A 13794-nucleotide genomic window follows, 5' to 3' on the forward strand; every position below is an offset into this window, starting at 1 on the left:
AGGGGCAGCTATCACATTTAATTTTATAAGGGGCAGCTATCACATTTAATATAATAAAGGGCAGCTATCACATTTAATATAATAAAGGGCAGCTATCACATTTAATTTTATAAGGGGCAGCTATCACATTTAATATAATAAGGGGCAGCTATCACATTTAATATAATAAAGGGCAGCTATCACATTTAATATAATAAAGGGCAGCTATCACATTTAATATAATAAAGGGCAGCTATCACATTTAATATAATAAAGGGCAGCTATCACATTTAATATAATAAAGGGCAGCTATCACATTTAATATAATAAAGGGCAGCTATCACATTTACTATAATAAAGGGCAGCTATCACATTTAATATAATAAAGGGCAGCTATCACATTTAATATAATAAAGGGCAGCTATCACATTTAATATAATAAGGGGCAGCTATCACATTTAATATAATAAGGGGCAGCTATTCACATCATGAACGGAGTTATCTCACCTGATGACGAGTGGCTTCCCTTGGCTAGGTTCCGGTGTATCCCATGAACACAACTGTGCCAGATGCACCAGAAAAAGACCAACAAATTGGATCAAATTAGCCTCGAGAGCTCGAGCTACTCTAGCAGATCTATAGCTATATACAACTTGTCAGCAGATCTACAGCTCTATACAACTTGTCAGCAGATCTATAGCTCTATACAACTTGGCAGGTCTGTGACGGACTGAGCTATACCAGCATGGCCTTGGCCTTGGCCAAGTTAACAGCCAGCGCCCAAGTTAACAGCCAGCGCCCAATGATATCTGGCTGTTAGCTTTGTCAACAAGCGCCACTTGATTTAAATGCGTGGCTTGGTTTGCCTTGAGAAAAAAATACGTGGGAACGGTTCGAACGATGACACGGGCCTAGAAACGAATGGAAGCCCGGAGACTGCCATCTAGGCGGGGAGTGGGGCTAAATTAGACGGGGAGGGGCGGCCAGACCAAACCATGCCAGGCGTTCAGGGAGAGATGACCAAGTGAGACGCCCGGACTGCTTGTGTCATGTCTGTCGCTGACTGCGTGTCTGTCACTGGCGGCCCGCGCGCGATTAGCTCCCCTTTGTCGTCTGCTTCTCAAATATTCAGGGAGTTGTTTTTAGAAGCATGTGGATGGAAGCGTTGTCTAGTAACACAAGTCCTTGGTGTGCTATCATTTCCTAGGCTTGTAACACAAGTCCTTGGTGTGCTATCATTCCCTAGGCTTGTAACACATAACACAAGTCCTTGATGTGCTATCATTTCTAGGCTTGTAACACGTAACACAAGTCCTTGGTGTGCTATCATTTCCTAGGCTTGTAACACATAACACAAGTCCTTGGTGTGCTATCATTTCCTAGGCTTGTAACACATAACACAAGTCCTTGGTGTGCTATCATGTCCTAGGCTTGTAACACATAACACAAGTCCTTGATGTGCTATCATTTCTAGGCTTGTAACACGTAACACAAGTCCTTGGTGTGCTATCATTTCCTAGGCTTGTAACACATAACACAAGTCCTTGGTGTGCTATCATTTCCTAGGCTTGTAACACATAACACAAGTCCTTGGTGTGCTATCATTTCCTAGGCTTGTAACACATAACACAAGTCCTTGGTGTGCTATCATTTCCTAGGCTTGTAACACATAACACAAGTCCTTGGTGTGCTATCATTTCCTAGGCTTGTAACACAAGTCCTTGGTGTGCTATCATCTCCTAGGCTTGTAACACAAGTCCTTGGTGTGCTATCATGTCCTAGGCTTGTAACACATAACACAAGTCCTTGGTGTGCTATCATTTCCTAGGCTTGTAACACATAACACAAGTCCTTGGTGTGCTATCATTTCCTAGGCTCCAAGTTGCTTGTGTCAAAAGTGAACTATATTCAAACATTGACAGGTTGGCAGTTAGACAACTTATAGTTCATCACAAGCTACAACATAGTATGTCACAGATTGTCACAACCTGTCACAAGTTAAACCTGTCACAGTCTGTCATAAGTTAAACCTGTCACAATTTATTATAAGTTAAACCTGTCATAAGTTAAACCTGTCACAAGTTAAACCTGATACACATCTATCATAAGTTAAACCTGATACAAACTGTCATAAGTTAAACCTGTCACAATCTGTCATAAGTTAAACCTGTCACAAAGGTTGCAAATAAAGCTAAACACAAGCTGTTGATATAAATATTACATTTTATTGACAAGAATTTCAAAATGACAAAAATGGTACAGTCAAACACATGACATTCAGTCTCTCTCCTACCCTAAGAGTTACAGGTTTCTGGTGATGTGAAAATCACACAACTTTTTACTGCTGGCCTGTTTGTAGAGTTTAGGCTAATCAACCCTATATTTAATTATTTAGCACGTTATCAAAATATTTGTATTTTCTAATTTTTTCATTCACATTCCAGGCATTGTGTTTATTGATAACGACATGGACAAAACCTCGCCAGTCTAAAATCAAATCTTTTCAGACCCCTCCCCTACAAATCATCAGGCCATATGTGTACAAGAACAATCTCCCATTCCATGCCTGACTAACATTTTATTTTTTCTTCCTCATTACAGCTTTAGACAACTTGCTCTTGGAGTCAATTATTTGTTTTTCTTTGTACACTTCCGCCATGATGCTCTCCTCCTCCTCTTCATTCACCTTCTTGCGATAATCTACCATGATGTCCTTTTCTAGCCAGGGTTTTCGTGACTGGAACTGGAAGAATATACGAAACATGGCAAAACATTATTTTAAAATCTTTACAGTGGCGCTTGGGGTACAGAATGGAGAAATGTTTGAAACATGGCAAAACATTATTTTAAAATCTTTACAGTGGGGTACAGAATGGAGAAATGTTTGAAACATGGCAAAACATTATTTTAAAATCTTCACAGTGGGGCACAGAATGGAGAAATGTTTGAAACATGGCAAAACATTATTTTAAAATCTTCACAGTGGGGCACAGAATGGAGAAATGTTTGAAACATGGCAAAACATTATTTTAAAATCTTTACAGTGGGGCACAGAATGGAGAAATGTTTGAAACATGGCAAAACATTATTTTAAAATCTTTACAGTGGGGCACAGAATGGAGAAATGGACAAGATATAGCTGCAAGGAAAATGGAAAAATATTTGTTTTTAAATCTGTAAGGTCTGATGCGAGTTTGGGCACAGAAGAGATAATTTACACCTAACAAGTCCAAACCTGTTCTAAAACTTATTCACAATCATGAGGTTATCCTTTGAGATGTCCGCTTTAGTCATGACATTCTAAATCTTCTTTGTTCTTAATGTTGGAATAACCTGATTTCTTCCAACACAATTAACTATTACACAATGTAGGCAGCTGACTCAGATTTTCCCAGCTATCTGCCCAGGTGTTCCAACTTGGGACTTCTTGGTTTAGCAACTGTGAGCTTTACATGATCTGACCATGACAACCCCTTACATTATAAATAACGAGCCGGCCCGCGGCATAACATACGCCGCTATTTAGTTGTTGTTTTTTCTACTTTTCAGTAGTTCATAATTTGTGAATTCGACAGTACCAACGCTGACACTGAAAATATTTCTTTAAAACACTATAAGTAGCTCGTTAAGGACCATAACCCCCCCCCCCCCCCCCCCCCCCCAACGTTTAAAATCATTTCAAACTAAACTATCTGCCCCTAATAGTCGTCACTAAACCCAGCTCTGCTTGTAAACATTTAGAGTGAACACAGCTCACTAATATCATGTAGGGGTGGTAGGGCGCGCGTTTACAGCTTGTTTTCTAGTGTCTCCCAGAAGAGAATTATATATATAGATTGTAAAAAATTCTATAGTCTCTAGACACCATTCCTTCATGTTACAAATACCTTTGAGAGTCGTCTTATCATTCTTTTGTTCATGTCTATGGGCTCAATGCCCTGGAAATTGAATCGCTCCCATCTTGTGTCCCAAGGTTTTGGATTTAACTTGACCTGGAACAATAAAAATTTAGGATTCAACTTGACCAGAAACAATGGAACAAACAAAAATTTAGGATTTAACTTGACCTGGAACAATAAAAATTTAGGATTCAACTTGACCAAACAAAAATTTAGGATTCAACTTGACCTGGAACAAACAAAAATTTAGGATTCAACTTGACCTGAAACAATGGAACAAAAATTAACCATTGAGAAGCCATTAACACTCTGACCATGTCCTGATGTGTTCAAAGCTGGATCAACACCACTGTGACGTTTGATACACATAACAATATGAGACTTAATATTTGATACACACATAACAATATGAGACTTAATATTTGATACACACATAACAATATGAGACTTAATATTTGATACACACATAACAATATGAGACTTAATATTTGATACACACATAACAATATGAGACTTAATGTTTGATACACACATAACAATATGAGACTTAATATTTGATACACACATAACAATACGAGACTTAATATTTGATACACATAACAATATGAGACTTAATATTTGATACACACATAACAATATGAGACTTAATATTTGATACACACATAACAATATGAGACTTAATATTTGATACACACATAACCATATGAGACTTAATATTTGATACACACATAACAATATGAGACTTAATATTTGATACACACATAACAATATGAGACTTAATGTTTGATACACACATAACAATATGAGACTTAATATTTGATACACACATAACAATATGAGACTTAATATTTGATACACACATAACAATATGAGACTTAATATTTGATACACACATAACAATATGAGACTTAATATTTGATACACACATAACAATATGAGACTTAATATTTGATACACACATAACAATATGAGACTTAATATTTGATACACACATAACAATATGAGACTTAATATATGATACACACATAACAATATGAGACTTAATATTTGATACACACATAACAATATGAGACTTAATATTTGATACACACATAACAATATGAGACTTAATATTTGATACACACATAACAATGAGACTTAATATTTGATACACACATAACAATATGAGACTTAATATTTGATACACACATAACAATATGAGACTTAATATTTGATACACACATAACAATATGAGACTTAATATTTGATACATACATAACAATATGAGACTTAATATTTGATACACACATAGCAATATGAGACTTAATATTTGATATTGGGATAAGAATGAGACATTTTTTGTAGTTCCCTTTAGAAGTGGTAGTCTCCCTTTCCCTACAAGAATTCACCATTCCCGCAGTTGTCTTCATTTGATTTTATGTGTCATTTTTATATCAACTGATTACACTGCCTGTTGCAGTTGATATAAAACATTAGTACTATTAAGACTTAGAATGTAAACACTAGTGGTGTAAAATCTGTGTTGCTAATAAATAAGTCTGGTGCTTGCACAAGAACTATAGCTGTTGCATAACAAGTGCTATAAACCATTTTTAAAATTATGCTTTGTATACTCAATGATCTACACAGGAAGAGACATGACAACTATGTAAGCTCAATGATCTACACAGGAAGAGACATGACAATACTTAGTTGTCATTTACAACAAATTTTTAAACTATGCTCTGTAAGCTCAATGATCTACACAAGAAGAGACATGACAACTATGTAAGCTCAATGATCTACACAGGAAGAGACATGACAACTCTGTAAGCTCAATGATCTACACAGGAAGAGACATGACAACTATGTAAGCTCAATGATCTACACAAGAAGAGACATGACAACTATGTAAGCTCAATGATCTACACAGGAAGAGACATGACAACTATGTAAGCTCAATGATCTACACAGGAAGAGACAACTATGTAAGCTCAATGATCTACACAGGAAGAGACATCTATGTAAGCTCAATGACAACTGGACTAAGTTACTAGTCACTAAGTTTTCTGGTGCCAGACCTTGATGGGGTTGACAGGAACTTGGGCCCCGCGGGACAGTGGTACAGGTGAGAAGTCAAAGCTGATGGTGCTGTGTTCAGGTGGGCAGTCACGCAGGTAGTACAGCATGTCATCCAACCGCTTCTCCAGCTTCAACACTTCTATAGAGTGGACCACTGGGTTGTACATCAGGTACCTGATTTCAACACCTGTACAAGATAACATGGGTTCCCAGCTCATTAGCACTAAAACTATTAGCTATGCTTTGTGACTAAATTATATGTTTAATTAACTTCTTAAAAATCAATCCAGGTTTCTTATATAAATTAGTAATTTTTGGCTCAATTGTGCACACTTCATATAAGTTCAATTTGTGCACAATTCTTTTTTTCTAAGCGACTCTATTCTATTTAAAGTATTAAAAAATAATAAATAAAACATTTCTAAAGCTGATAGCATTGAAAGTGAAAGAAGTTTAGGTGAAATCACTCCTGCTTTATTTATTGTTAATGTTAATATTGAGGTTTTCAATAATCTTGTAGAAGATATGTGAGGCATTTAAATGAAGAGAAACAAATTACCAAGGCCATCAACAATATTTCGGAGAACAAAGAAAGCTCTGAGCCCATGGCCTCCTCTGTCAATACAAAGGCCAACAAATCTGCTTGTCTTGCCTGGACTGTGAGGGTCAGAGATGGTCACTGCCATTATGCTACCTGCAGCAAATCAAATGGGTCAAAACAACAATTTACTCACTCAACACATTGTAAATGACACACAGAAAAAAAAACTCAAGGAGATCTCATGACATGGCACAGGACTGATCAAACTAGTGTTTTTACAGAAGGTTTCTACGACTAATAAATATTTTAAAATATGTTTAACTGACCAACATAAAACTCTGGGATGTTAATGATATTTCTCCGCCTGAGCATATCTCGCCTCTCCAGCTTTTCTAGAACTCTGTCTCTATACCTAAAGTCTGGGTTTGGCATAAACTCAGGCATTATAAATCTAAGGAGGAAAAAAGAAAAATAATGTAGTTAAGTTTATCCTCAAACAACTGTGTGTAGCGAACTAAAGGATTCATCCCAAGCTACCAGCAAACAAATCACCTGTAATCTCTAGGTGCTGTGGTTTCAGATTCAACTTCAATGTTCTCCGTCCCTTTCTGCAGGGGAGAATGCCTGTACTTGTCAACCAGATCATAATGAAGGTAATTGGGCTTCTTACGCAGGGCCAGGTCGACCTCTGCCCTTGTGCGTTTGTAATTTACTACATGTGTAGTTTTATGTGCAACACTTACATGACTGCATGACACTGTGGAAACATTGTATTTGTACATAATTAAATCAACAACAGATTAAAACACATACTTTACGCAACAATGGAAATATTCCAATTAGGCCAGTTGATTTACTGTTATTAAATGAAGCATCTGTGGGGGAAAAAGTGCAAGAAGAAAGCTTTTAACCAAACAAGTGGAGTAGAATGATCACAAGGGTTGTATTTATTTAAATATCTTTTCTACATTCAATTTTTTTTAAATATTCAAGAATTATGTCAACGCTCAACATTTGACGGGTAAAGTTAAAGTAAAGTTCATTGTTCATACTCCAGTGAATCCAGTGGCTTCAGACATAGGATTGGATAGAGTTAGATAAACGCAGCTAGTAATGAGTAAATTCTAAAAAGAGCTATATCTACTCTAGATCTGGAATTTTTAGATAGGCCTATCTATTCTAACTACTTAATAAAAAATAACTACTAGTCTACTAACTAAGAATCTTAGAATAGTCTTGTAACTCTTGTTAGAATATAGAATAGATAGATCTAGATCTAGTAGTAGATCTAGCTAGATCTAGATCTAGTAAAGTTTTAAGACTTTAAGTAAGAGCTGAGTTAAGAGTAGATTAGTAGATCCTCCTAGATCTACCTAGCATGACATCCTAGAACATTACTAAATCTATCTAATATTCTAATCTAGTAAAAACCTCAAAATTAGTGCCTAAAAAATCTATTCTAACAATCTACTCTAGATCTAACTCTAGCGTAGAGTCAGCAGTGCAGCACTGGTCATACAGTCATAAACTCAGACTGGGTAAAACTCCATTTTAGCGTATTTTATTCTCGGCTTGTCGTTTACCTCCAGTTGAGCGTATTTTATTATAATAACCGAAACACACCAAAACATTGACATTAGGAAAACACGATTTATTTATTTGAATTTTATTTTTGTTTTCACAAATAAATAAAAGTGAATATTTTAAAAAAAATGACTTTTTTATTTGTGTGGTATTTTTTTTTAAAACATCGATATTTTTCTAAAATCTTGTCAAAACTCTGTCAACATAGACTATTTTAGTATTTTAATCAACTCCTATTAGGCCTACTATTTATTAAAACTGTTTTCTAAAACGTGAAATAACGTCTAAAACTCATTTTCTAACATTGCTTTTTTATAATGCAAAAAACTGACGTTGCACCATCTGAACCTCCGCCTCATAACACACCGTCACAAAATTATGGACCCCCTCCCCCCTACGAGTGTGACGTCATTTATGGACGACCACTTGTGCCTTTTAATACTTTTATTCAGTTTAGTTGAAAATTGGAACACTTAGAATGACTTAGATCTAGATATTCGTACATTGTACAAAGTGTGCATCTCTAGTATTTTTGTAACCAACAAACAATTACAAAGCATTTCAGTCAGTCTCTTTGTTGTTTTTATTCATTTGTTAAAATAAAAATACAATACACATATATAAATCGTGTTTTCCTAATGTTTTGGTGTGTTTCGGTTATTATAATCAAATACGCTCGACTGGAGGTAAACAAGCAGAGAATAAAATACGCTAAAATGGAGTTTTACCCTCAGGCCTCAGTCCAGTCAGACTATTCTTTTGAATACAATACATTTATTTTTAGATCTATATGAAAAATAGTTTACAGATTTTTATGCCTTCAGCCAACTACTAAAAATGAACTATGCTTACATGAATTAATTCCTAACAGCAATGGCTTTCGTAAAATTGATTTCCAAACAAGAGCAGTATGACAAATGGAGGCTGCCATCTTGCCCTTGTATATTTTAAAAAGTATTTTGCCGAAACAAAACAATCCTCCGCACGGGAAAAGTATTACCCATATTTAGGCCGAATAAGGGTGAATTTAGAGCTAGATAAATATTATAAATGCACCAAAATATGATCCTTAAGGCACTTTGGCATAATTAAATTTTTCATACTAAAATTGAATCAAAATTGGTAGTGCTTACGTATTTTTTTTTTAAATGTTACCCTTATAATCTAAAAACAATAATCTTTCATAAAACCAACTATTGGTCTATTACCCTTAATCACCTAATCCTTATCGGCCGAATGGAAACCTACACAACTCTAGAGACTTAGATCTATAGACTACTTTTATCAAGCGCATACATGGCTTAAACTTAGCTTAGAAGTAATGCAATCCTCTTTTATTAAATAAATAATCCTTTATTCTAGATTTATAAACTATTTACATAGCCTATATGGTGGATCTATAAAGTAATTGAAAACAAATATTTGTCAACAAGTGGAAATCGTCTGCACTTGTTAGCTTTTCATTTTTCATGTACGATTTGCACAAGTTAATATATTTTATACTAATTGTGTGTGCATAAAGTATGCTTTGTATAATACGTAACTATAGTTTGATTTAATTTAAGAAGCAGTGTTGTGGTGGGGTAGTAGCCAATGGAAGCACCTTGCTTTAAAAAATTTTTATAGAGTAGGACCTACAAATGCGTCGTGGACATTTACATCATTGCTCGACTGAGATTGCATTCGAATTTTTAATTTGTTCATATGCGGTTTCATTCCGCTGCTTCCAGCATAGAACCATTACGGAAACGGTGCGATGATGTCATTAAGTGACACGCCTACAAAGCTCTTGAAAGAACACAGGTAAATCTATGGCGTAGGAATTTTAAAAAAAAATTAAATCATAATATGAAAAATTGCGGCAAATAGTATTTGAAATGCTATATAAAAATTAAACTCGTATAACTAAAATTCTAAACAAACACAACACAAGCTCAATTATTTTAATTTTATAATAAATGATGCAAGGTCCTATTTTTCTATGGAGAGGCGGAAGGCTACATTTTTCCAACCGGTGGGGTTGTGAAACAGTTACAGGTGTGACAACATTCAGCGACTAGAATTCCAGTGAATTACAAGTTCCTTTCAATATCGTCTGCCTAGCAGGGACCCCTATCGTGAGTAGATTATTCATCTATGCCACTTATTGTTTACATAGAGACATCGGTAATTTATAGACATGATATAAAGAAAATAGCTGCGACATTAGTTTCAACTGGAACGGTTATTTTAGATCGATATTTTCTAGAGATAAATAATATTGAGTTGTCGCCCCTGGTTAGTACTAGATCTAGATCTATTCCTCAGGAATGAAAATAATAATAGAATTAGAATCTATAAATAATTGCAAGGAATAGGAGTTGAGTTTTTGAAAAGTGTTTTAGTATGCGTGTTCTTGACCGGTGTTTAAAAAATGTAAATAGACCAAAGACGTAGGCCTATATCAAACGGAATTAACAGCCATTGTTAAGTTGATCATTGATACAGACAACGCTATTGTGTCAGAATGGATAGCTCCACATATGTTGTATCGTCACGGCCATGCAAATAGCCCGGCCCTACATTTAATGACATGACCCCCAGCCCCACCATTGTGCAACAAACTCGTGTGGAGAATCCTCTTCCTTCAGTACTGTCACACATGACTGAGCAGGTCATAAACCGTCTAACACAGGAAGCTTTTGTTTGCTTTGTTGGACTGGATCAACTCAAAGATATATATATATATATATATATATATATATATATATATATATATATATATATATATATATATATATAAAATTTATGTATAAAACAGAGAAGTTAGCTGGGAACATCTCTGCTGGCTAGGGGAACAGGGCATTTCCCCCTGTCAATTACCCCCCCCCCCCCCGGAGTAATTACCCCCCTGTCAATAACCCTCGCCCAGTAGGACATTACACCCCCCCTCCAGACAGGGTTAGAGTTAGGGCTATGGTTAGGGTTAGGCTTAAACCAATGTCTAGCGTTGGTTTTGGTTTTGTGTGAAGTTTTAGGCTGAGGTGGATGCTTAGGTTTTGGTCTTTTTCTTAAGGTTTGGATTAAAGTAGTATATAGGTATAGAATTCTAGTTAGAGTTAGGATTCTAACTTGAGAGGGGGGGGGGGGTGTAATTCCTCAGGGGGGGGGGGGTAATTGACAAGGGGTAATTTCCGGGGGGGGGGGGGGGGTAATGTCATGTAGCCGCTGGCTAGTGTTAGGTGGAAACATCTCTGTTAGCTGGTGTTAGGTGGAAACATCTCTGTTAGCTGGTGTTAGTTCTACTTGTGTATATTCTGGATGCTGGTCATGTATCAAATTTAAACAAGGATGAAGTTTACATGGACTGTCAATACAAACATACCAGAACTAGTGTACATTTCTCCATGTCAGTGTGTCTATGACATACAAGTCTACACACCTCATGACGTGTACACAACCTCATGACGTGTACACAACCTCATGACGTGTACACAATTCTATGACCAGTCTATAGGACAATGTGGACAGCAATGTAAGCAAGGACACAACCTCTCACCCAATGTAGGACACACAACGCCTCACGAAAAAAGTAAGGGATACAATCCTCCCTAAAATGTAAGACAATTAACCCCTCACCAAAATACCGGGATTACAACCCCTCACCAAAATGTAGGGAACACAATCTCTCATTAAAAATGTAGGGGACACAACAACTGACCAAAGTATAGGGGACACAACCTCTCAGCCAAATATACGGGACACAACAATCGACCAAATATAGGGGACACAACCCCGCACTAAAATGTAGGGGACACAATTCTCAGCAAAATGTAGGGGACACAACCCTCACTAAAATATAGGGGACACAACTTCTCCTGAATGTCTCGGCAGCAGTTAGATTTCTGATCCATATAGCCACTATTTATGTCTGCTGCCAGGCTCTGTTGATCACTTTCCTCTGCCCTATTGACACCCAGACCAGCCAAGGTCACCACGCTGACCTCTAGACAAGGTCACCAGGGTCAATATGTTGACCACACATTTTCTAAATAGCCTGGTTAAATTTCTCCCCTTACAGTTGAACCATTTTTTAAACAGCTGCTTTATTACACTTACACGTGACCAATGTAGAACACACGTGACTAACGTAAACAACACATTTTACACATCCACCTCAAATCTGCTTTATTACAAACGATTAACGAAAGCAACACATCCACCCCACAGAGTTTCCTCAATCCCGCTTCAATCTCCCCCCCTCCCCCCGCTATCACTGAAGTTAGCGACAGTAATCTAGAAAAGTAATTTAATACTGTTGGAATGTTTTCATTTATACCAATGTCTGCAAACAACTTGATTGCTATTTGCAATACGCATCTTTGTAACTTTGCAATGTTTTTTGTTATTTGAGAGCTAAATTTGTTTCCAAAGTTAAAACTTTTTTTTTTTACATCAGTCCCTTTCAACAGAGTTTCTTCCAGGCATCTCTTTGGGGGGGGGGGGGGGGGGGGGGGGGAGAAAGTCTACCCCGAACGAAATGGAATTTATATTTTTAAAAATATATATTTTTAACAATGTCCGCTCCCCGAAAATTTCAAATGCCACCCCCCCCCCCCCCCGGAGAAAAAAGTCTGAAAGAAACACTGCTTGTCAATGCCTATAAACTTGTCAATTCATATATACGGGGTCGGTGTGGTCGAGTCGGTAAAGCTCATGGTTGCTACACCGAAAAGTCTCGAGTTCGAACCCTCGGGCAGATGAGGCTCGTCAATGCCTATAAACTTGTCAATTCATATATACGGGGTCGGTGTGGTCGAGTCGGTAAAGCTCATGGTTGCTACACCGAAAAGTCTCGAGTTCGAACCCTCGGGCAGATGAGGCTCGTTAGCTGGGGACAGCCACTCTTCTAACAACTGCTGCCTTGAAGTTTGTTCTTGGTTGGACAAAGGCTATGGAAGCAAATCCAAAAAGAAAAGCAGGCTGAAATCGGAGTCAATGGCCTCAATGACGCATAACCAGTTGACAAGTAATCCTTAATTGTGATTCGAAAAAAGTCTCTAGTTCAAACCCTCTGGCAGATAAGGCTCGATCCCTCCCAACACCAAAAATTAAGAACGAAGAAGAAGAAAAGAAGAAGAAGAACTCGTATAAGCTTGTCACACTTGTCAATCCCTATAAACTTGTCATTTTCTATCAACTTTACTTTAACCTTGTTTAAGTCCCTATAAACCTGTTATTCCTTATAAACCTGTCAATCCCTATAAATTTGTCAGTCTTACAGGTGCTGTAACTGCTGACCTGTTTAGTTACTTCAGTCTTCCCACAAAACTTATCTTTTACTCTATTTATAGACCCTACATTTTAATCGATGTAGAATCGTTTTTTTCCCTTGGTGCGATATACCTGTAGCGTCATCAGGATCAATCTCCTCACCTACACACGTCTGATATATTATCCTAATATATCCTGATACAAGTCTAGTGACTAATACAATATCCTAATACAAGTCCTGTGGCTGTTATACAATACAAGTCCTGTGGCTGTTATACAATACAAGTCCTGTGGCTGTTATACAATACAAGTCCTGTGGCTGTTATACAATATCCTAATACAAGTCCTGTGGCTGTTATACAATATCCTAATACAAGTATAGTGACTTGTACAATATCCTAATACAAGTATAGTGACTTATACAATATCCTAATACAAGTCTAGTGGCTATGGTAGAATATCGTAATAAAGTGTTAG

General features: G+C 36.8%; 2 protein-coding genes across 2 annotated transcripts in view; one reads left to right on the forward strand and one right to left on the reverse strand.

Annotated features, from left to right (window-relative positions):
- Positions 1 to 2415: 2415 nt before the first annotated feature.
- On the reverse strand, positions 2416 to 9014 carry LOC131942026 (large ribosomal subunit protein bL19m). Its single transcript, XM_059301690.1, has 7 exons — positions 8917 to 9014; positions 7033 to 7237; positions 6807 to 6931; positions 6499 to 6633; positions 5939 to 6126; positions 3867 to 3971; positions 2416 to 2722 (listed from the first exon to the last, which is right to left on the reverse strand). The coding sequence occupies exons 1-7, from the start codon at positions 8993 to 8995 to the stop codon at positions 2558 to 2560; spliced, it is 1002 nt and encodes a 333-aa protein (XP_059157673.1). The 5' UTR covers positions 8996 to 9014; the 3' UTR covers positions 2416 to 2557.
- A 1041-nt stretch (positions 9015 to 10055) lies between these two features.
- LOC131942015 (unconventional myosin-VI) overlaps positions 10056 to 13794 on the forward strand; it is a 28976-nt gene continuing 25237 nt past the window's right edge. The window contains exon 1 of the mRNA XM_059301673.1: positions 10056 to 10181. The gene's annotated coding sequence lies outside the window, so the exon portion shown is untranslated. The remainder of the gene's footprint in view (positions 10182 to 13794) is intronic.

This window comes from Physella acuta, unplaced genomic scaffold (genome assembly GCF_028476545.2).
Source record: "Physella acuta isolate Inbredline_101_S28 unplaced genomic scaffold, ASM2847654v3 ptg000381l, whole genome shotgun sequence".
In the NCBI taxonomy this organism is placed as follows: domain Eukaryota; kingdom Metazoa; phylum Mollusca; class Gastropoda; family Physidae; genus Physella; species Physella acuta.

Excerpts from the sequence above, each read along its gene's own strand:
- LOC131942026 (XM_059301690.1), bottom strand. The coding sequence starts at position 8,995 with ATGGCAGCCTCCATTTGTCATACTGCTCTTGTTTGGAAATCAATTTTA. Across the intron at positions 6,634-6,806 it reads CATCCCAGAGTTTTATGTTG|GTAGCATAATGGCAGTGACC; the intron begins GTCAGTTAAACA and ends GATTTGCTGCAG. Across the intron at positions 2,723-3,866 it reads TGATAAGACGACTCTCAAAG|TTCCAGTCACGAAAACCCTG; the intron begins GTATTTGTAACA and ends ATATTCTTCCAG.